Source organism: Sminthopsis crassicaudata, chromosome 1, assembly GCF_048593235.1.
Source record: "Sminthopsis crassicaudata isolate SCR6 chromosome 1, ASM4859323v1, whole genome shotgun sequence".
Taxonomy (NCBI): domain Eukaryota; kingdom Metazoa; phylum Chordata; class Mammalia; order Dasyuromorphia; family Dasyuridae; genus Sminthopsis; species Sminthopsis crassicaudata.
Window position 1 is genome coordinate 451,390,763 of NC_133617.1, and position 22,883 is coordinate 451,413,645.

Sequence of the window (22,883 nt, forward strand, 5' to 3'; positions counted from 1 at the left end):
GTAAGAAAGGTAGAATAGTAACAGACGATCTGTCTAAAGGCCTGCACAGGAAGAAAAAGTTAAGATCTGACTCTCAATGTCAGTGTCCAAATTTTACAGTAGCTTATAAAATAGAGCTCCACTAGCTGTCCAACTTTAATTTTAAATCATTCAAGTTAGACTATTTAAATTTGTTATCTTAATTGTGGCAAAACAATTTCAACTTTTATCAATTACACATTGTAAGACCACCTTCTAATTCTTACTCTCCAAACAGATCCAGTCCTTCAGACTGGGATAAATCAAAATTTTACGAGGTAGTCATCTCTCTGAATTGAGAAAAAGAACATAGGAGAGAAAGTCTTATGTAATTGTCAGTAAATCAATGCTTTGTGGTTTGTTTTTTGTTTTTTTTAATAGCTGCACCTACTTAACAAGAATTAGAAAGAAGTCTAAATTTCTTAAGTAGCCACCCACTCTCACTATTCAGATTTACTTTTTGTGACAAGGCCCCAATGTTTTTTAAATTATAGCTTTTTATTTACAAAACATATGCTTGGGTAATTTTTCAACATTGACCCTAGCAAAACCTTCTGTTCCAACTTTTCCTCTCCTCCCCCCTACCCCCTCTCCTAGATGGCAGGTAGTACAATACATGTTAAATATGTTAAAGTATATGTTAAATACAATATATGTATACATATTTATACAGTAATCTTGCTGCACAAGAAAAATCAGACCGAGAAAGTAAAAAAAACCTCGAAAGGAAAACAAAAATGCAAGCAAACAACAGAAAGAGTGGAAATAATATGTTGTGGTCCACGCTCATTTCCCATAGTTCTCTCTCTGGGTCTCCTCATTACTGAACAATTGGAACTGGTTTGAATTATTTCATTGTTGAAGAGAGCCATGTCCATCAGAATTGATCATCATATAGTATTGTTGTTGAAATGTATAATGATCTCCTAGTCCTGCTCATTTCACTCAGCATCAGTTCATGTAAGTCTCTCCAGGCCTCTCTGAAATCATCCTGCTGATCATTTCTTACAGAACAATAATATTTCATAACATTCATATACCACAATTTATGCAATAATTCTCCAATTGATGGGCATCCATTCAGTTTCCAGGCACTACAAAAAGGGCTGACACAAACATTTTTGCACATGTGAGTCCCTTTCCCTTCTTTAAGATCTCTTTGGGATATAAGCCCAGGAGTAATACTGCCGAATCAAAGGATATGCACAATTTTATAATTTTCTGATCATAGTTCCAAATTACTCTCCAGAATAGTTGGATTCATTCACAATTCCACCAACAAGTATCAGTGTCCCAGTTTTCCCACATCCCCTCCAACATTCTGCATTATTTGTTCCTGTCATCTTAGCCAATCTGACAGGTGTGTAGTGGTATTCTCAGCGTTGTCTTATTTTGCATTTCTCTGATCAATAACGATTTGGAGCACCTTTTCATATGGCTAGAAATAGTTTCAATTTCTTCATCTGAAAATTGTCTGTTCATATCCTTTGACCCTTTATCAATTGGAGAATAGCTTGATTTCTTTTAGAGTCGAGTCAATTTTCTTTATATTTTGGAAATGAGAAGGCCACAACATTTTTTTAAACCAGAATATGAACTAAGATAAAAAGAAAGTCATTGAGGGAGGGGTTCTCAAATTTCTCTAAAAAGCCAAGAACTTCATTTCTGGTGTTCAGAGAAGTTGCAAAGTTTTTTAGCTCTTGTCTTTATTTCTCCTGCAACAATACAACTAATGACTGCTATGTGAAACCTGTGAAGTTGCTGCATATACCTAAAAACTTATACATAAAAAACACCAAAATCCTACTCTTGATGCATAGAAGCAACTTTGGATTCTCAAAGGCTGAGAGTCAGTGCAACACATGTTAGTCCTAGTGAACTTAAAAATAATCATTAATGGAATTTTTCTTAGTGGAAGTTTAGATACTAGCATAGTTGATGCCAGCAGTTTGGCCTACTTAGAGATGAATTCTTTCACCACTTAACCCATTAAATTTTTAAGTTTTTAAATTTTTAATACTTTTACAATTCTAAACTTTAAAAAACATCAATATTACTTAACAGCACGAGAACACAAATGGAACCTAAATTACCCAGAAATCTGAATAGAATTGTTAAATCTAGGAGCCTGGGAACTGAATGACAAGCAACCTGAAGCATATTAGTGTTTGCTGTTATCTCTACCTCTAAATTGATCTAAGAAGTCCTGGAGATCTTCTTAATCCTCCAGGCAGATATAAATGAGACAGAAAGAGAGAAACTGAATTCAAAGGTCAGGTAACTACATCAAAATCAATTTTAATAATAATTAATGTTTCTCAAGCTCTTTAAGATTCTAGAATCTTAAAACAAGCCTGTGAGTTAGGATAAAAAAGTAGCATTACCCCACTTTATAAGTAAGAGAACTGAGGTATGAAGGTTTACTCAGATGCTCATATTTTCCCCACAGCTATGAAGTATCAGAGTTGAAATTCTGACCTACATCATCTAAAACTCCTGTCTACTCTAATAATATTGCTACTTACATGTTTCTACCCTCTTATTTGATGAAATCTTTATAATCAACTCTCTACACTATCTAAAAAGGATAAACTAGTCATTAAAAAGAACTAAATGTTTATAGTTAGGTTGATACATTTCTTAACCTAACAGATTTAAGGTCTGTTCCTGATCTAATTCTAATCATTAAAAAAATCAGGCACATTAATGAATCATTTGATGATTTTAGAATATTACAATAAATGAAGAGATTTTAGAAGTAAATATAATTTGTATGGATATCTCTTCTTCAAATACAGTACTATTGATACACTATTTACTCCAAGTACATTTAAGAACAAGGTTATTGACTGTGCAAATTAAAACAAGAATGCCAAAGCAAGCAAAGAAAAAAACACAGCACTACTACTAAAATAACATTAATTTGGGCTGCTGATAGTCACCTCAGTAAAGGGAAATAATGGAAAAGATTACACTTGAAAAACTTTTTGAAGATACCACCAAGAACTTGATTCATTAAGAAACCAGAGTAGTAAAGGTTTCTAATACAATTTTTCTTTTAAATGATACAATTCATCATGATAAAGGTATGCAGGTATCTATGCAACACAGGTTTCTCACTAACTGACCATTAGGAAGTCTTCAGCAAAAAAAGTCAAATTGAAGCCATGACTCAATCATCCACAATGGGTTAAACACTGAGGTTTTTCAATCCTGTTCTGGCCTTTCTACTTAGCCTTGATCTATGATTAGATAATTCAATAACATTTCAATTCAATGTTCCTCCCTGGAATTCTTTGATCTTCTACCCTGCTTGTCCTACCATCCCCATGGTGACAGAATTGTATGTAAGAAGTTGTATTTAATCATATGTAGTAGTTCCTTTTACAATAAGTGCCTTAGAGTCATGTTATAAGAACTATCACCCTCTCTTCTACTCACACACCGAGGACATATCTGTCTATGCCAAGATAGACCAAGCTGGTGTCCAGATTGTCAATGCTTGCTGGGAGCTGTATTACTAGGAACTTGGCATCCAATCTGATGCAGAAACATGTGAGCATGTCTCAGATCAGTGTTTGTAAATCTGGAACAAACTGTCATTGATGAAGTTTTCACTGGAACCTACCATTAGCTCTCACACCCTAAAGCAGTTGATCAATGGGAAGAAAGATGCTTTCAATATCTATACCTATGGACATAACACTATTGGAAAGGAAAGCATTAACTTGATTCTACACAGTATGAAAAATCTGTCTGATCCGTGCAAGGGTCTTCAAGGCTTCTTGGTTTTCCACACCTATACTGGTGAGATTGGCTCGTTTCACATCTATCCATCGATCATGGGTTGTTCAAGCTCGAGTTCTCCATTTAAGCCAGCCCAAAAGATTTCTACAGCTATAGCTGAACCAATTCATACCACCCTGGAGTACTCTGACTATGCCTTCATGGTAGGTAATGAGGTAATCTATGCTATCTGTCTCAACCAATATTAATCTGAACAGGCTGATAGATCAAATTGGGTCCTCCATCATTACCTCTCCAATTTGCTAGTGCCCAGAATGTTGACCTCATAGAATTCTAGACCATTGTGGCACCTTACCCTCATATCCATTTCCTTCTGACTACATATACCCCAGTAATCTCTGCTGAGACAGTTTACCATGAGCAGCTTCTGTAGCAGAGATCACCGATCCAGTTAGATGGTGAAATACCCTGTGGTAAAGGCATACCTTGCCATCCTCCAACTGATAAATGGTCAAAAGATATGAACAGACAATTTTCAGATGAAGAAACTGAAACTATTTGTAATGATATGAAAAGATGCTCCAAATCATTATTGATCAGAGAAATACAAATTAAATCAACTCTGAGATACCTACATACCTCTTGGATTGGTTAAGATGATAGGAAAAGATAATGGTGAATGCTACAGGGGATGTGGAAAAACTGGGATGCAAAGTGATCCAACCTTTCTGGAGAGAATTTGCAACTATGCCCAAAGAGCTATCAAACTGCATACCTTCTGATCCAGCAGTGCCTCTACTGGATCTACTGTCTTTATTTATATTCCAAAGAGATCTTAAAAAGGGAAAAGGGCCCACATGTGCAGAAATGTTTGTAGTAGTTATTTTTGTAGTGGCAAAAAACCTGGAAATTGAGAGGATGCCCATGAGTTGGGGAATGGATGAATAAGCTAGGGTATATGAATATTATGAAGTTTTATTGTTCTATAAGAAATGACCAGCAGGATGATCACAGAGAGGCCTGGAGAGACTCAGGGGAAGTGATACTAAGTGAAAAAAGTAGAATCAAGAGATATTGTACACAACAACAACAAAGATTATGTGATGGTCAACTCTGATGGCTGTGGCTTTACTACTGAATCTGCTTCCTTTGCATCTTTTTTTCTCCTGGTTTCCTTGAATAGTAATATACATACTTGAATGTACAATTACTGAACTATTTTTTTATTTTTCTATTATTTTTCAGGAAATGTTGCTTAAAATCCAGACTGACCAGATATCTGGCGGGTTTCAAATAAAAACAATCTGTCTGGGAGGGAGGGATTTAAAACAGTCAATTACAACTATCAGATAATTCAATATCCTTTAAAATTATTCTGTCAAATCAAATTCTTGCAAAAAAAAAATCAGTGGTGTATTTGATTTTTACCACTGAATAAAAGTATTTTTTCTTTTAAAAATACTGTAAGTTTTTAAATTTTAAACAAATACAAAATAAGAAAAAACAATTGCCATGTACACAGCAGAACACAAGAGGATTCAAAGTAAAAAGTTAAGTTTCCATTTCAAAAAAACTATATAATAAATATTACACACTATTTTCAAAGCTGTCTAGCTTTTGTTTTGTAGGTTGTCTTTTGTTCTCTGATGTATGCTCTACCTTCCTCCATGTTACAATTAAACACTAATGTTTGTGTATAGACATACAGATAGATTTATCTATAAACACATATACATACATGAAAGATCATCCTATGCTTATTTCCACTTGTCATATTTCTCTGAAGGTGACAGCACCTTCCTTCTTAATTCCAAATCTTTCTGTTTTTCTAAATCAACAAGTTCATCATTTCCTATACCATAGCAAATTGTCTATGAAAATTTCCTCCCTCCTCCCAGTTTTTTTATTCCTTCTATCCTTGATTTTATTTATTCAAGAAAATTTTAATTTAAAATATTCATTATTATCCATTTTATACTTTAACAATGCCCTCACCTTATAATATAGTTTAAAATCCGATACTACCAAATCTGCTTCCTTTACATCTTTTTTGCTCCTAGTTTCCCTGAAGCTCCTGACCTTTTGTTCTTCCAAATGAACTTTATTTTTTTCTCAATAAGGCAATTTTTAATAATCTAATTAGGATAGCATTACATAGATTAGGTAAAATTATTATTTTAATTATATTGGCTTTATTCATAAACAATAAACATTAATTATTTAGATCTAATTTATATGTGTGTATTTTATGTTTATGTTCATATAATTACTGTATCTGTTTTGGTGGTTATATTCTCAGGTATTTTATACTGTCTGATTAATTTGAAAAGTCTAAAGTAATAATGAATAATACAGCTGATATACAATGCAATCTTGGCCTTTATGTGTATATCTCTCATTTTTATGGCAAATCCTAAAAGGAATATATTGTTGAATTAAAATTTTTAATCTATCAGTTTCCATTTTATGGGTAAATTCATTCTATTCACATTCTAAGCTATAATTACTTGGAAAAAATATAGGAGGAAAATTATACAAGTATTCTTTTCACCTTACCTATCCCTTCCCTGCTTTACTTCTACCAATAACTTTGCACTCCTAATGCTTAATTTACCCAACTCCTCCAAGAATCCCTTCTCATACCTTCTCCGCCCAACTGATGCTGATGCCCTTGCCTTCGTGTTTCTTTCTGAATTTATTATATTTCTGAATTTATTAGACTTATCCACATATATGTACATATATATGGATATATTTATACACACACACACACACACACACACACACACACACATTATTCCCTTTTCTTTCTTTAACCCTTCTAAACCCTGATGAAAGGTTTCAGGATTGCCTACTCTCCTCCACTTGCTTCTTCTGGATCAATTTTTCAAGTATTTTAAATTCTACCTTTTTCTAGCACTATCATCTGTAACATAAGTTGGGAGATAAAAAGGTAATCATTTGACTGAGATTAAGACTAAACAAGATTTTACCTTGATCTGTCACTCACAACCAAACAGGGCAGAGGTGAATAATGTTTTATGACTTCTGGGTCTAGCATGTTGGTACATGATTATCAAATAAAAATCTAAGTAAATATATGTTTAAAGTAAAATATGTGTTTAGAGCTTTTCATAGCAAAGTCCATCAGAAAGTGAAGTTGAATAAGAATTTTCTTCAGTGGAACAAATCAGGAATGGAGAAAGAAGGGATAAGAGCAACCAATTTTGGACCCAAGTATTGTTGAAAAGCTAGTCTATAAGCATAAAGAATGCCCTTTCAACTTACATGAACTGATGCTGAATGAGATGAGCAGGACCAGGAGATTGTTGTATGCTTCAACAACAATACTATATGATGATCAATTCTGATGGATGAGGCTATTTTTCAATCAAAATGGATGAGATGAACCAAATCAGTTCCAATAGAGCAATAATGAATTGAACCAGCTACACCCCGCAAAAGAACTCTAGGAGATGATTATGAACCACTAAATTTCCAGTCCCTCTAATTTTGGCTGCCTGCATTTTGGATTTCCTTCACAGGCTAATTGTATACTACTTCAAAGTCCGATTCTTTTTATACAGCAAAACACTGTTTGGTCATGTATACATATATTATATTTAATTCATACTCTAGCATATTTGACATGTATTGGTCAACCTGCCATCTTGGGAGGGGGAAGGAGGGGAAAAAATTGGAACAAGGGGTTTGACAATTGTCAATGTTATAAAAGTACCCATGCATATATCTGGTAAATAAAAATTATTAATAAAAAGAAAAGAATGCCCTTTCCCCTTTTTAACCAAACCTAAGGTTTTAGCTACACAGAAAGCTCCTGATGAGATATTGCCTCTACAAGGATAGATCTATATATTCTCGGAAATTTCTAACTTGTTGGGTGATCTGTCCACAGTCACAGCAGAGATGTGATAAGGAGGCAATCTGAATTCGGGTCATCCTCAGTCCATGTCCAGCTCTTAATCCACTAGCCTACACTCCCTTTTTAATACTTACTCTATAACAAAACATCTCAGTAAGTTTGTAAATGATATAAGAAATGGTCCCAAACACCTGTGCAGAGAGAGGAACTCCTAATATGGAAATTCCTTCCAAACACAAATCATCAACTTGTTTCCAACTACTAGACTTGGACAGCTGCTTTTAGTCACAAGAAAGTCAAGCATTTTCATAACTTGCCCCTGATCATAAACTAGTCCATGGGGGACCTAAATCCAGGTCTTCCTGACTCCAAGGCCAGATCTTTCTCTGTTCATTACATTTGCTGACTCTCAAAGAGCATTTGAAAATAACAGAAGTCTATTGGCCTTTCAAAAATTGGTCTCTGCTTATTCAAGTACAGAATTTTTTACTTTAATTCCAGTCCTTAAATTATTAACCTTAAATTTACAACCTTGAGGCTATAACCCATTTCTTAATCTGTCCAAAGAAAAAGATAAGACTAGCTAGTATAGGCAAAAGCTTTCTAAGAGCAACAAAATGCAGAGAGTGGGAAGTTACAGGCTCTTCTGGACTATGAACACATCAAGCTGCTGCCACCTTGGTTACCCATCTAGCTGTTTTATAATTCAGGTGTATTTATGGTCTTGGGTATAAGGAAGAAATTGAAAATCAAGTCAACAGCATTAGATATATTGCAGCTAGTACCAGATTTATCTTCTCCTTTAAAACCTCAAAACTTCTTATTACCTCTGTTATTTACTATCAGCCCTCTCTGATGAGATCCATTTTACTAAAAGGTATTATCAAAAAATGAATATATTTGTTCCAGTAAATGGCAACTAATAACTCTTCAGGACAAAACGAAGCTAGATTTGTATTAGGTCATTTATAGGTTCTGATTCTAGTCAACTTTGGAGGATAGGAATTCTGGATCCACTCAGACTAATATACCCATAATAGCAGTCATACTTAAACCTATAATAGTGTCTTCTTTCCAAGTCAAAATCCCAAATTTTTAGAATTGTATTTATCCACATATATACCTTTAATTACACTTCATTTCAATCTAAACAAACTCTAACAATTCACAAAATAGCTAATCTTATTTCTTACTTCTTCCCCAATACTAAGAAGGGGATAGAGGAAAAATAATGGTTAGGGATAGAGAAGAGGTTGACTGGGATTATCAGCTGATGAATGTTAAAAGTGATTGGCACCTCTAATCTTAAACAGATTTGCTAGCACTTGAGTGGTGTTTCTACCTGGGAGTGATCTGCAAAGTTAGGCTAATTAAACATTTGGGACTGATCTTTTTTTGTTGTTGTTGTTTGCTTGCTTGTTTATTTTTTCTCATTTCCCCCCCCCCCTTTTTTTTTTTTGCTCTTTCTCCTCAAATACTTTTAAATTGCAAATAGGACAATACAACAGATACAAACATGTTTGTGCAAATTAACTTTAAACATGCAGTATGGCTTAAAAATCATCAATTGTTTCTGCATCATAATCATAGTACATTGATTGGTCTGATTTAGACACCACAATATAACTCAGAATGACTCAAAAATTCCTTGCAAATGCACAGAATATACTTGTTCCAAGTATATGTGATGTTGAAAAAAATTTTAATTAGCAAAAGTTTTAAGAATGCTATATCAATAATAAAGGTATAAAATTAAATGTTCCACAAAGATTCTGAATATTAATATTATGTAAAGAAATAAGACAAAAAAATTTTATTTACTTGACATATCTACCCTTTTTCTTTGTTGAAATTTTATCTAAATAAGTAATGACCTAGTCTTTATTTCAAAGCCATTTATTAAAAAAAAATATGTCTTAAAAAACAAGATCCTGATTCACAAATCTGTTGGTTGTTTTTTTTAAGTTAAAATCAGGACAGTTAAATTTGTACATGCATAAAAACCCAAGTTGTCACTGAAATTTTAAAATATCCAAAAAATCTAATAAAAAAATCAACCTGAGCTACAAACTAGCATGGCTATATGTTACAATTCAAGCACCAGACCTTAATCCTATATACATTACTAAATCAAGAAAAAATGTTTTATAATTGTTCCCCTTTTTGATCTTATTTTTCTGGCTTAGCCTGATAAATATGGATGTGTGTTTAGAAGAAGTGCACGTTTAACCTATATTGGATTGCTTGTTGTCTAAGGAAGGAAGGATGGAGAGAAAAAATATGGAACACAAGGTTTTGCAAGGGTGAATGCTGAAAAATCTTTTCATGTATTTTGAAAAATAAAAAGCTATTATAAAAATGAGTCTAAATCACAAACATTAAATTATGCAGTTTCAAATTCTCTACCTATTTAAATTTTATCACTATTAATTTCACTCAACATATATCAAGTTATTTATATGACACAGCTCATAGAGGAAGAGCATTTTGGTGTTTTGTTTTGTTTTGTTTGGGGGGGGGTTCTTTTAGAAGTTCAGGGAACTCTCACTGTACAAACTCTATCAGAGATTTGGATTGGTAAGTCTGATTATGAATTATTCTGAGCATCTATACAACTAAATGACAGCAGACATTGAGATAGACTTGGAGTCAAGAGGACCAAAATTCAAATGTAGCCTCTGACATTTAAAAGTGATACTTATCCTGCATGGATCGCTTATAAAATGAGAACCATTATAGTTCAAAAGATAAAAACTGAGATAATATTTTCAAGCACTATGTAAACATCATGTGCCACATAAATGTTAGCTACTATCATTACTAAAAGTGAAAGAGACCTAACCATGTGTCCAAAGCAGGGCCTGAAGGAAGGTCTTTCTGACTATCTCCAATTAAGTAGAGTTCTCAAGGTAAAATGTCTTCTTGAAATCCTCTACTCTTTGGAAATTATGAGACTTACAAGGCACTTATTAAGGTCCTATTTTGATGACAGAGTAGAATGCTACATGCTTAAAACAAAACAAAACAAAAACAGCAAATATAATAAAAATGACTACTACCTAAACTAATCTACTTATTTAGTGCCATACCAATCAAATTTCCAAGAAATTATTTTACAGATCAAGAAAAAAATAGTAACTAAATTCATCTGGAGTAACAAAAGGTCAAGAATTTCAAGGGAATTAATGAAAAAATGCTAATGAAGGTGGCCTAGCTGTGCCAGACCTAAAATTATATTATAAAGCAGCGGTCATCAAAACCATCTGGTGCTGGCGAAAAAATAGAGTAGTCCGATCAGTGGAATAGGTTAGGATCACAGGGCAAAATAGTTAATAACTACAGCAATCTAGTGTTTGACAAAGCCAAACACCCCAGTTTTGGGGATAAGAATTCACTATTTGACAAAAACTGCTGAGAAAATTGGAAACTAGTATGGAAGAAATCAGGGCTCAACCTACACCTAATACCACATATCAGATAAGATCTAAATGGGTTGATGATTTAGACCTAAAAAGTGCTATTATAAGCAAATTAAAAGAACATAGGAGAGTTTACCTCTCAGATCTGTGGAAAAGGAAGAAATCAGTGTCCAAAGAAAAACTAGAACTCACAACTGAACACCAGAAAGATAATTTTGATTATATTAAGTTAAAAAGTTTTTGTACAAACAAAACCAATGCAGACAAGAAAAAAAGGGAAGCAATAAATTGGGAAATCATTTTTACATTTTAAGGGTTCTGATAAAGATCTCATTTTTTAAATATTTAGAAAACTGACTCAAATTTTAAAAATTCAAGCCATTCTCCAAATGATAAATGGTCAAAGGATTTGAACAATTTTCAGATGAAGAAATTAAAACTTTCTAATTATATGAAAAAGTGTTCTAAATCATTATTGATCAGAGAAATGATAATTAAGACAACTCTGAGATACCACAAAACACCTCTTAGATTAGCTAAAATGACAGGAAAAGCCAAGGATAAGTGTTGGAGGGGATGTGGGAAAACTGGTAAACTAATATATTGTTGGTAAAATTGTGAATAAAAGTACAACCATTTTGGAGAGCAATTTGGAACTATGCTCAAAAAGTTATCAAACTGTGTATACCTTATGATCCAGCAGTGTTTCTATTGGGCCTATATCCCAAAGAGATCTTAAATAAAGGAAAGGGGCAAAAATGTCTGTGGCAGCCCTTTTCGTAATGGCAAAAAACTGGATGCCCATCAGTTGGAGAATGGCTGAATAAGTTATGGCATATGAATATTATAGAATATTATTGTTCTATAAGAAATTATCAGTAGGATGATTTTAGAGAGGCCTGGACAGAGTTACATGAACTGATGCTAAATGAAATGAGCAGAACTGGGAGATCATTGTCCATGGCAACATCAATATTATACAACAATAAATTCTGATGAATGTGACTTTCCAACAATGAGATGACTGATGTCAGTTCCAATGATTGTGCAAAAAGAGAACCATCTACACCCAGAGAGAGAGGACTGTGGGAACTGAATGTGGATCACAACATAACATTCTCACTTTTTGTTGCTGTTTGCTTGCATTTTGTTTTCTTATTCATTTACTTTTTTTAATCTGATTTTTCTTGTGCAAGAATTGTTTATACATATTGGATTTAACATATAATTTAATATGTTTAACACATACTGGATTGTTTGCCATCTAGGGGAGAGGGTGAGGGGAAGGAGGAGAAAAATCTAAAACACAAGACTCTGCAAGGGTCAATAATGTCAAATTATCCGTGCATATGTTTTGAAAATAAAAATCTTTATTAAAAAAAAAAAGAATGATTTTAGAGAAGAACTATTTAGTTCTCTTTATATACATACAGCACCTAATACAGTTATACTAAATTTTACAATATATATCTCTCTTCCTATAGTGTTACCTTGTAATAAACATGCTCAAACAAAACAAATATCACTGGTCATTTCTGAAAAATATCTTATTTTGCAGCATATCACCAAGTCCAAAATCTCTTTTTAGATTTAGTTTGTATTCTTTCAGAAGCTCACTGGAATCCTATTAACCTTAATTTTGTAAAAATTGTATTTCCATTATTATTCTTGTGGCTTTATAGAATATAGTTCTGAGGAAATAAATAGAATATGTAAAAATATAGACTATTTCTGAGGAAAGCAAAAAGTTGGTGAACAAGAAAAGGAAGGGTCCAATATTTCTTTGATTAGTGAAATAAAATACTTAATTTTTTAGTACTATCAATGGAGTCAAGTTCCTCTAACTTGTTTATTTACTTTGTAACTAAAAAACATCAAAATTCAAGAGCAATTCGTTTAGTAGATAAAAAAAAATCACTTCAAACATTTATTAGGTACCTACTACTATGCACAAAACACTGAATTAAGAACTAGATTACACAATGACAAAAAGCAATAGTCCCCAGATTCAATAAGTAAGAATTCTAATATAAAAAGAGAAAATATACACCTATTCTATTTAACACATGCGGACAGGAATTATTAACCTGAGTTCCATGGATCAATTTCAGAGTTAAGGAGAGAAACTATTAAAACAAGGTATTTTTAAAATCCATTATATTTTATTTTATGCATTGAAAAGCACTACACTGAGAAATGGTCCACAATCTTTAACAAAATGCCAATAAAACATTAAAACCTCTTGTTCTGTGTATAGTCCAAATGTGAACAATTTCTGTTTAATCTCTAGGGGATTAAGCCTTGCAAGATCCAGTACAGCTTTTACCTAATTATTGGGATTTCAGTTAATTCCATACCTCCAAAACCTGGAGTTTCCCAATAGACTACATTTACATTAGGAAGCCCTCATATTTCATATTATTTTTCATTCAACTTAAAGATTACTCTAAGTACTGAGCTTTAGGATTTTAATCATGAAACAAGTAAAAAAAATTTAAATATTTAAGAAGTTTTAAGATAAACCCCCAGATTCCATACCCATCTAAAATAAGGCCCTAGAAGTAACATGAAGAAAAAAACACTTCAGTAAATTTCATCCACTTGGACATCATTTATAAAATATTTTTTAAAATAATTTACCATTGAAATTAATTTTTCTTCTCAAGATGAATTTCAAGAGACCTGTTTTGCATAATTTAGTTACACACTTTGTCAATCCTTCACCTTAAAAGGATCAATACAAAAATAATAAATCTAATCTACAAGTTTAATTGTTAAAAAAAAAAGTTCCTTTCCCAAAGGGAATTAATGACTATATAATTTTGAGGAGGCAATGTAGTGGGGTCTAGATTTATCTAAATATACAAAGACAAAGAACACTCCTGAGAAGTTATAGACTCAAGATGAAGAATGAGATGTTTTGGGATAAAGTCAGTGTGAGAATTTGTTTTTCTTGGCTGCAAATTTCTCAAAGAAATTTTACTTTTCTACTTTTTTTTTCCTCCAATGGGGGAGAGGAAGAAATGAATGCTTCTTAGTTGAATAAATAAATAAAAGTGGCAGATGGAGATTGCTCTGAAAATAGTACATGTTACAAAGGAAAAATAAAGTGATGCTGTCAAAGAAAGGTCAAAGACCTTTGCCTTCAAGCCAGGAAGAGCCCAAAGTGGGTGGGTGGAGCCAAAAATTGCCAGAAATAGGTGCAAATGGGTGGCATCTAGTGGGTAGGATACAGAAGTGGCATCAGGACCTCAAAAATGAGAAGAGAAAATGAATGTCTTTAAAAGGAAAATAATTACAGAGAAGACTAGGTGATGGTGACAAAATAGATAACAGGACATTTGAGAAAAGCCTGAAAAACATCTGTGCTATAGGTTGAAACAACACAAAATGGTTTAGTTAACCACCTGACAAGCAACACTTTCATATTGATAATATTACACTTTACTATTGATTTCATATTCCTTCAATTTGCTTAGCTGTGTATCTCATCTATATGAGCTAGATTCCTGTGGGTCAAGGGAAATACTATAGGAACAAAACAGGAAGGGCTATTATATGTATATCTTACTTTAGCTAGAATCCCAAATTGATACCAGATTGCTAGTGAACGTAAGATTTTTTGCATGAATTTTTACTATAAATATCATTTTTAAAGCTGTAACTTTAGCAGAAGATTACATAAAGAACAAATGACAAGGTCAGCAAATCCAGAGGTTTTAACCCCAAATGGTAGCAGCATATTAGAAGTCAATGTCTTACGTCCCAATGAAATTCCAAATGAAAAAATCAGAAGCCTCTTGTCAAGTAAGTTTCCCTCTTCCCATGATTTTTTTTTTGGGAGGAGAGGGTGAATGGACAGGTAATAAATTTTTCTTCCTCACAATTGCAGTTCATATAATAGAAGCAAAATCAGCTTTAAAAAAATTCATATGCATGACAAGAGGAAGAAATTAATGGATTGAGACTAAAGGCACGTTTAAAATAGAGTCTGATAGCAACTTAGGTACCTGTAAACTAATTTGAAATTTAATCATACCCATTACAGATTTAGAACTTTTGGAAACCTGAAAGGTCATCTAGTTCAACTCTTAGATTTTACAGTTGAAAATCAAGGCCATGAAAGATTCAATTACTTGACCAAGACAATCAGAAAGTGATCAGCTAGACAAGAAATATGAACCTACATCCTCCGACTCCAAATGCATATTTTCACAGCAAGAGTTTCTTTTAGAAAGAGTAAAGAAATAATATTCACAAAAAGTGATAGAAACAAAGTGACAATCTTAAAAAAATAATAGCCCTGCAGTTTCAGATTTATCTTTATTACAATGGCAAAAATATGCTATACAAACAGTAAAAATTCAACCAAGAATACTACTAAACTACTCAGTGACAAAAGTGGAATTCTAGCTATAATAGGGTATCTACTGCCTTTTTACTTCTTATGATTTTTTTTCCATTAACAGCATCCCTGTAACAGGAAAGAGGAATTTTATTGTCCCCATTTTACTTCTGTGCAAGCAGCCACAGAAAGGTCCAAGGATATAATGAGCACACACATTTCAAGTCAAATGCTTTGGAAAAAGCTTTCAGTACTTTTTCCTATATGCCTATGCTAAATTCTATTAGACATCAAAAACTTCAACCACAGAAGAGAAAGCCTAACAGATTGATCAGGAACAGAGAAGTTTTATTAACAGAGGCCCTGGAGCATTTGGTTACAGGTGAGTACACAGTCAATATATTTATAGTTCTAATTCTGATCACAACAGGCAAAAGTGACTTTTCTAGCATAATACATTAGAACTCTAGCAAAGAGATGCTTCAGCACTATCAGATGTTTTACTGGATGTTTTGGACACCTAGATTCCTAGGTGTAATGGGCCAGAACTCTGATTCTTATAAGGTGTTAACTCAGTAGACTTTATAAGACAATGGTTATCTAGTTTACATTAGTGATTAATATTTCTCTAGTTCAGTACATATACTTAGTAAACCTAAGAGATTGACACCTGATTCCACAAGATTCACACCTATGATGATGTAATTATAATATAGTATATAAGCTCTGGAACAAACTCAGCCAGAGACATTTATTCCATCTCCCACCTTAGTGGAGACTGGAGCACAATTGTCTTATCATTTCCACTGAGTTAATGCCTTATTGTAAGAATTTCTCCAGAATTCTGGCTCATTCCACCTAGGTACACTGGAACTTCAAAGAACTGCTCATAATAGAGTTAGTTTAGTATAAATCAGGTTCTTTTTGTTTTCTAGCCAAAAGCATTTGGTTTCAGATGTTTAAATGCTTCATCATTAAGGTATTTCCACCTTTAAAGGCCATTTATACTACACATCTCTGGAACTCTATAAAGAACACTAGGATTCAAAAATAAATATTTTTCAAAGAACCTAAAATTAATATCATTCTAGAAAGTTTCAAGATTTCATCTTCTGTCATACCATTAATGTATTGATAATTCTCATAAAAAAAAATTCAAGGCCACTTCATTCCCTTTACTTCCCCTACTAAAGTTCTTCTCTACTGTCTCAAAGAAAAATTTTCTTGAGGATTTTAAGGTAAGACATTGGCTACCAACATTTAAAGTAACAAAAAATAATTTTTAAAATCCAAAAACAGTATTTCCAGCATTAAAAAGTACCGGTTCTTTCAAAATTTCTAATTAACTTTAGCCCACAGATAATCAAAAGTAGAAGTTATGACTTCCATTACTTTAAAATGTTTTATCACTGTTGTATAATGAATTAATTTTAAAAAGCATTTATAAACTTAGATGCCAAGCACCATGCTAAATGATGAAAATAAATAAAATTGAAGAAGATCCTAGTCATCAAAAGGTGGCCATTCACTTATGGAAAATTACAGTTGAATCATAGGGAATAACTGATCCATCTTTTCCAGGAGGAATGATAGAATTAATTTGATTATGGCTCCAGAACTATAAAACTAAGTGAATATATAGGGGTAAATAATTGTTTTGGTTTTTGTTTTTGTTTTTCCTGACCTAGCTTTAAAGTAGCTAAGGAAAAATCAGAAAAGTGAAGTTCTACTACAACCTGAGTAATTAAAGAATAACCTACTCATAAGATCCCTTAAGAAATTAATTATAACTTGTTTCACATATGGGAATCTTATTCAAATCACCCAAAAACACTGTAAATAAACTTACTGTCTAGATTACTATTGATATAAAAATTGTATACAAGTCCAAGATTTAATTAACTTAAAAAAAATCCTTTAAAGTCTTCAACATATTTCCTGCCACTCTTCTCAAAGGAACTATTTTATTTTCTGTCATTGTACTCACAACCGCTGAAAATTGCAATTCTACAAGGTAAAGATTAAAGTGTTCATAATCAAATGTTTTTTTTTTCCTGGAAAAAGGAAGTGTATCTTGGTTGTTTTGTATAAAATGAGTACCATATGAAAAAACAATTTTATGAATATGAGGAATATTAATTTATTGCCTTTGTTAATCTTTGTTCATATTAGGAGAATTGCTGGTACCTTTTTGTTAGTTTGCTTATGGGATAGCAAGAAAGCAAAATTGATTATTTCATAAAATTTGCTTTCCCCAGAAACAAAAGGCCTTCAAAATTCTAAAGCTTAAAAAAGAGGCAAAGCTTCTATTTATCATTTAAAATACTTTGCAATTCCTCCTTTGAAATTTGCCCCCTCCTAGATATTATTCTTTCTACGATATGGTAAAATGTCAAGAATGATATACTAGAAATCAGAGGCAATATCAATTTGAATTCCATTTCAGATACTGATTCATTTCTGTACTCTTCAGAAAGTCACTCTCTGGTTTTCTTTCCCTGTAAAATGGGAACAATATTACCTAAGCCCTCAGAATTCTAAGAATAAATTAGATTGAATATAGAGCAATATAAACTCTCCTTAAAATACTGTGAAAACAACTATTTTTTAATAGTTAACAAAATCTCTAAAGCTAAAATAAAACTGCTCCTGTTTATGACTATGATGAAGTTTGGAACTTAGTTTTAATCAGTGGGTAAGATGTTAAATTTTAACATTTCAATAATTTGAATACTACTACTCAACAATGCTTGGAAATAGAAGCTAACAAAATACTAACCAAATATTAAGTTCAAAATCAGTGTTTAAAAGATATGTGAAAGGTAACAGTTCAATAATTTGAATACTACTACTCAACAATGCTTGGAAATAGAAGCTAACAAAATACTAACCAAATATTAAGTTCAAAATCAGTGTTTAAAAGATATGTGAAAGGTAACAGATACAGTTTTCCATGAATATTGGCCTAATTAGCCTCCAGTGGGTAGAAAAATATGGCTTTGTTCACCAGTGTCCAACAGCCTTCCAGGTACCCCCCCCCAAAAAAAACAACCCACAACCAAAATCACCAATCAAAACTAGAATCTTATAAGGCATTGATCCAACAGCTACCCCCTGTGACATAAAACTCTTGCTTAAGATGAACCTATACTCAAAGTTCCTAATTTGACTAATAGATCATAAGGAAGGCTAGCTTGCCTAGCAAGCAAAAAGCTATAGAAAAGGCCATTAGTTCTAGAGTCAGATAACATGGGTTCAAACACCATCTCCATCTGATACAACCTAAACAACTTCAAGGAAGTGACTGAACCCAAAAGGACATCAAGTTTTCTCCTCAATAAAATCACAGGTTGAACTAGATGATCTTTCAGGTCCATTCCATCTTTACAATTATGATCCTTACATATTTTTTTTCTTCACAAGTAATGAGAATGATAGCATATACTGATATAGAAAATCAGTTTAGGATAGTGGGATAATATAAAATAGCCACAGTTAAATTCACATCTTGCTTATGAAATACATTAGCTGGATAATGCTGGGCAAATCACTTCACTTTTCAGTGTTCTAAGCAATCTTCTAAAATTTTAAATTACAGAAAGAGCCTTTTTCCATTGCTAGAAGAATTTCCTCACCCATGTGGCAGGGGAGTGGGAGTGCAGGATGTCTTCTCCCCCAGAAGTAGGTTCCTGCCATCTCCCCATGTGAGTGCCGTCATGTATGTTGTTAACCTGCACCTAAGAACAGATGATCTTCACTATTATGAAGTGACAAATTCAATCCCTATCCAGGTACATATACAGTGTTTTTAAGATTGAAAACTGTTACACATATCTGATCAACAAACAGGATTATCTGGTTCTAAAAACATCAAAAGATACAAGGCAAAACTACTACAAGTGTAAAGCTGTAGTATACCAAAAATCTTTCCTCCCCAAAGTTCTTGCTGATTTGAGGTATTGGTTGCCTGGTTAGAGTTTAAAGAACCAAAATATAATTGCTTCATGGGCTATTTTATGATAATATCCAAGATAAAGCAAATGCCCAAAGTGGAGTGCTTAGAAAAGTGCTTTTGGGGATGAGGAGAATGAAGATCATCCTGGGCTCCTTGACTCTTTGATAGTTCTTGTTTAAGGGGAAAAAAAAGCCTAATTCTTTTAGAATAGAAGAGAATTAATTAGAGCAATTTGGAAACAATTAATCAAGACCAAAGAGATTAGAATAATTAGATAAATTAACAAAAGGCAGAGAGTAGTCATATTGATCAGACAACACTATGATACCTGGAAACAGGTTTTTCATCTAGAACAAAAATTAATCTAATTTAAGGCATGTGTGAGGACAAAAAACCCAAGCCCAGATTTGAGATGTTTCAAAGTAAATAATTTAAGCCTAATGATAAGATTATGCACAAAAGTGGCACTAGAGAAACCAGAAAAAAAAAAAAAAGTCTGCTTCCCCAATGACTAACAGGAATGAAAAAACAAAAGCATAACTCCAAGACCCAGAGTGAATTAGCAAGGGAAGACCCAGTAAATCCAATGATTCAGTCATGTAAAATGCTGATTTATGCAACAAGTGCAGTCGTGTTCTTAAAGTGGCCAATCTTGTGTGCTACATCCCTTAGATAAAGGCGAACAAGAGTATATCCTACTCAAAAAGAAGGGTTTCATGAAGAAAAAGAACCCCCCCAACTTGCCAAATGGTGGCAGCAGAAAGTTATTCAATCAGTCTTTGACCTCAGATGCCTTTTGTTCAGACATTTCACAAGGGGACAATATTTGCTTGGGGGGTGGAGTGGGGAAGAGTGAAGAAACAGATGTCAGAATTGAGAAAATGTAATGTAAAGTACTTGTTCTCTCCCTGAATGTTTATTCCAAGTCCATTTCCTTCCTACCTTTTCATGGGATATTTTCAAATTATCTTCTTTTAAATGTACCTTCACCTGAAACCCAACAGAGTACCAAGCAAAATATCAATATTCTTATCAACCTGCTTTAAAATAAATACAAGGTTAAATAACCTTTACATATTCCATCAAAAATTATTTTATATCATAATGTATGGACATCTTAGTACGCATATTAAAGTTCAAAGAACTTACCAAAAAGCTTTGAAAAAAATATTTCCTGAATAGAGTTTTTTCAAGGCCAACACGTTAGTCATTTTAGGCAAATGGACTTTACCTAAGGTCATAAAAAAAAAATTCATCTTCAATTGCTTGGAGGGGAGGGAAGTGGGGAGGATAAATAGTTTTGTTTTAAAAGAAGTGACAACACAAACTTTCTTTTGTTTGCAAGTTAAATTTATATGAAGGCATAAATTATTAAGTAAGTGAGGGAGAAAATGGGGAGTCTCTATAACCATAGATTTATAAGTGGAAAAGCCCTTAGAAACAATTAAATCCAATCAATGCCTTCATTTACTAATAAAAGAAAGTGAAGTTTAGAATTGTGCCCCAAATTACCTGATGGTCATATAGGCAGATAGCATATTTGAAATTTTAATTGTATCCTGACTTTTAACGCAGTTCCCGTCCCCCTAACCAACCCTCACAATACTTTTTTTACAAGATCTAAGTCCTTTTAACGAATTTTAATAAACAAATGTTTAAAAGTTTTTTTTTTTAAGAAATAAAAAAAATTCAAAATGTTGTATTTGAGATAAAACATATTTGGAGAAAGATCTAATCCAATCTCATCATTATATATGTAAAAAAAATTAAAGCTCAGAAGTGACTAGTCCAAGGTCACACAGTAGAGCCATGTCTTGTGACTAAATCTAAAATCATTAAGACGTGATTAGAGGCAAAGGGGAAAAAAAAAAAAACAGAACATACCATCATATTCCATATTTTGGTTAGCAAGAAAAAGAAAGGCCATTTTACTATAAAGTCTGTAAAGAAAGATGCATGCACATTTTAAAAAAATTATTTTTTTTTGGTCAGCCTTTGTAGCTCATCCCTCAGTAATAATCCTGCTACATTTGTTTCGATTTTTATTTTGTGAGGTATGCTGTGATAATGACTCCGTTTGCTAGTCATTGTCCCTGCAACAGTAAAAAAGACCTGCCAGTTAAAAACTGTTGGCTCAAGTCACTTCATAAATCTCAATATCGTAGCTCGACACACGGACACCGGGCCACACAACACAAGCGACAATACAGGCACACACACCCTCGTGCACAGTAGCGCCTGCTAGCTGCCCCGCCCTCTCACTTAGGAACTCAAGGTGCAGCTTGCGGCAATCTGAGAGGGTCGGGGGAGCAAGGTACTTTACCGGGTTTGCTCAACCTGCTGCAGTCAGGCAAGCCCTCCACACCCCGTTCTGCAGCTTCCCCTGCACCTAGCGCTTAGCCTACTGTTCATGTGCAAACCTGAAAATGCAGAGTGCTTAGCTGCATCCTCCAGAGCTCAGGCCCCCATGTTAGAGGGAGGGGAAAAAAAGATCAAATGCGGAAGAGATAATCCTACCACAGTCCCTAGGTGTCCACAGCTACAAACCACCTTTGCAGACAGTTTTGCTGCAAATCACAAAACAAAACACTCGGAGAGCAACGCACAAGGAGGTGCAATTCAAGAGCTAGCACGAGAAATATTAGCCCGAATCTTTTTGGTGGAATGAAACAGTGCATTCACCGCATCCCCTTCCTTTATAGGCTGCAAGGCGGGGTTACCCTGGCTAAACGAGAATCTTTTACCTCCAAACCGCACCCACCCCACCCCTTTTCTCCTTACAACGTGCTCACCTGGATTTCAGCTCTTTTCCTCTCCAAATAGGCAGTACTGCCGTCCCCCAAAAAACACTTCTAAGGCTCCCCACTACCATACAGTGGAAAAAAGCAGCAAGCTTCGCTCGAGACTCAATCCCAGCTCGGCCCAAACCACTTACAGACACACGGCAGCACTTCCTAAGGCTGCACATATTCCCCCACACACATACCCCCCATACAAACATCTGCACTCCCAAAAACTTAAAGCATATCAGCTCTCCTTCTAGCGCCCCCGTTTCCCTAAGCCCACATTATTCTCTACTCTCAAAGGGGAAAACCCCTCTTCACCTCAAGTCCTCAGCAGGGAGGGGGCGGGTACACTGGAATCTGAGTGTAAAGATGTACCGAGCTTTCATTTGAAAAGTGTGGAAAAAAAGGAAAGGGGGAAAGAGGCACGGGGCACCCCCTTGCCTTCCCCCTTCTTTCATCTCCACACCCGAACCCACACTTGCCTTCTCAGACTATAAAGCTGATGCTATCGCTCCTGCCGCTGCCTCTGCTCACTGCCGCCGCCGTCACACCAGCAGGAGAATTGCTTGGGGGAGGATCCGTGGAAAAGCGGCTAGCAGCAGTCTCCCGGGTCGGTGCCGGTGGCGGGAAGGCGGAGAGGAAGCCGGAGATGGACCAGGCGGCGCCGAACATGCAATTCCCCTCCCCGCCCCGTGATGCTAACTCTCACTCACCCCCACCCCGGTCCCCA

At 34.2% G+C, this 22,883-nt stretch overlaps 1 protein-coding gene and 1 pseudogene across 21 annotated transcripts in view; one reads left to right on the forward strand and one right to left on the reverse strand.

Annotated features, from left to right (window-relative positions):
- Positions 1-4,198, forward strand: part of LOC141552230 (tubulin alpha-1C chain pseudogene) — a 30,895-nt pseudogene extending 26,697 nt beyond the window's left edge.
- The window catches only part of ELAVL2 (ELAV like RNA binding protein 2), a 211,329-nt gene that overhangs the window by 183,698 nt on the left and 4,748 nt on the right, over positions 1-22,883 (reverse strand). For 6 of the 21 annotated variants that reach the window (XM_074280744.1, XM_074280742.1, XM_074280746.1 and 3 more), the window contains exon 1: positions 19,048-22,629. The exons of 13 other annotated variants lie outside the window; for them this stretch is intronic. In XM_074280744.1, the coding sequence (XP_074136845.1) occupies positions 19,048-19,130 (83 nt within the window). In that variant the 5' untranslated portion in view covers positions 19,131-22,629. 2 more of the 21 variants (XM_074280760.1, XM_074280758.1) reach the window with 1 other exon arrangement.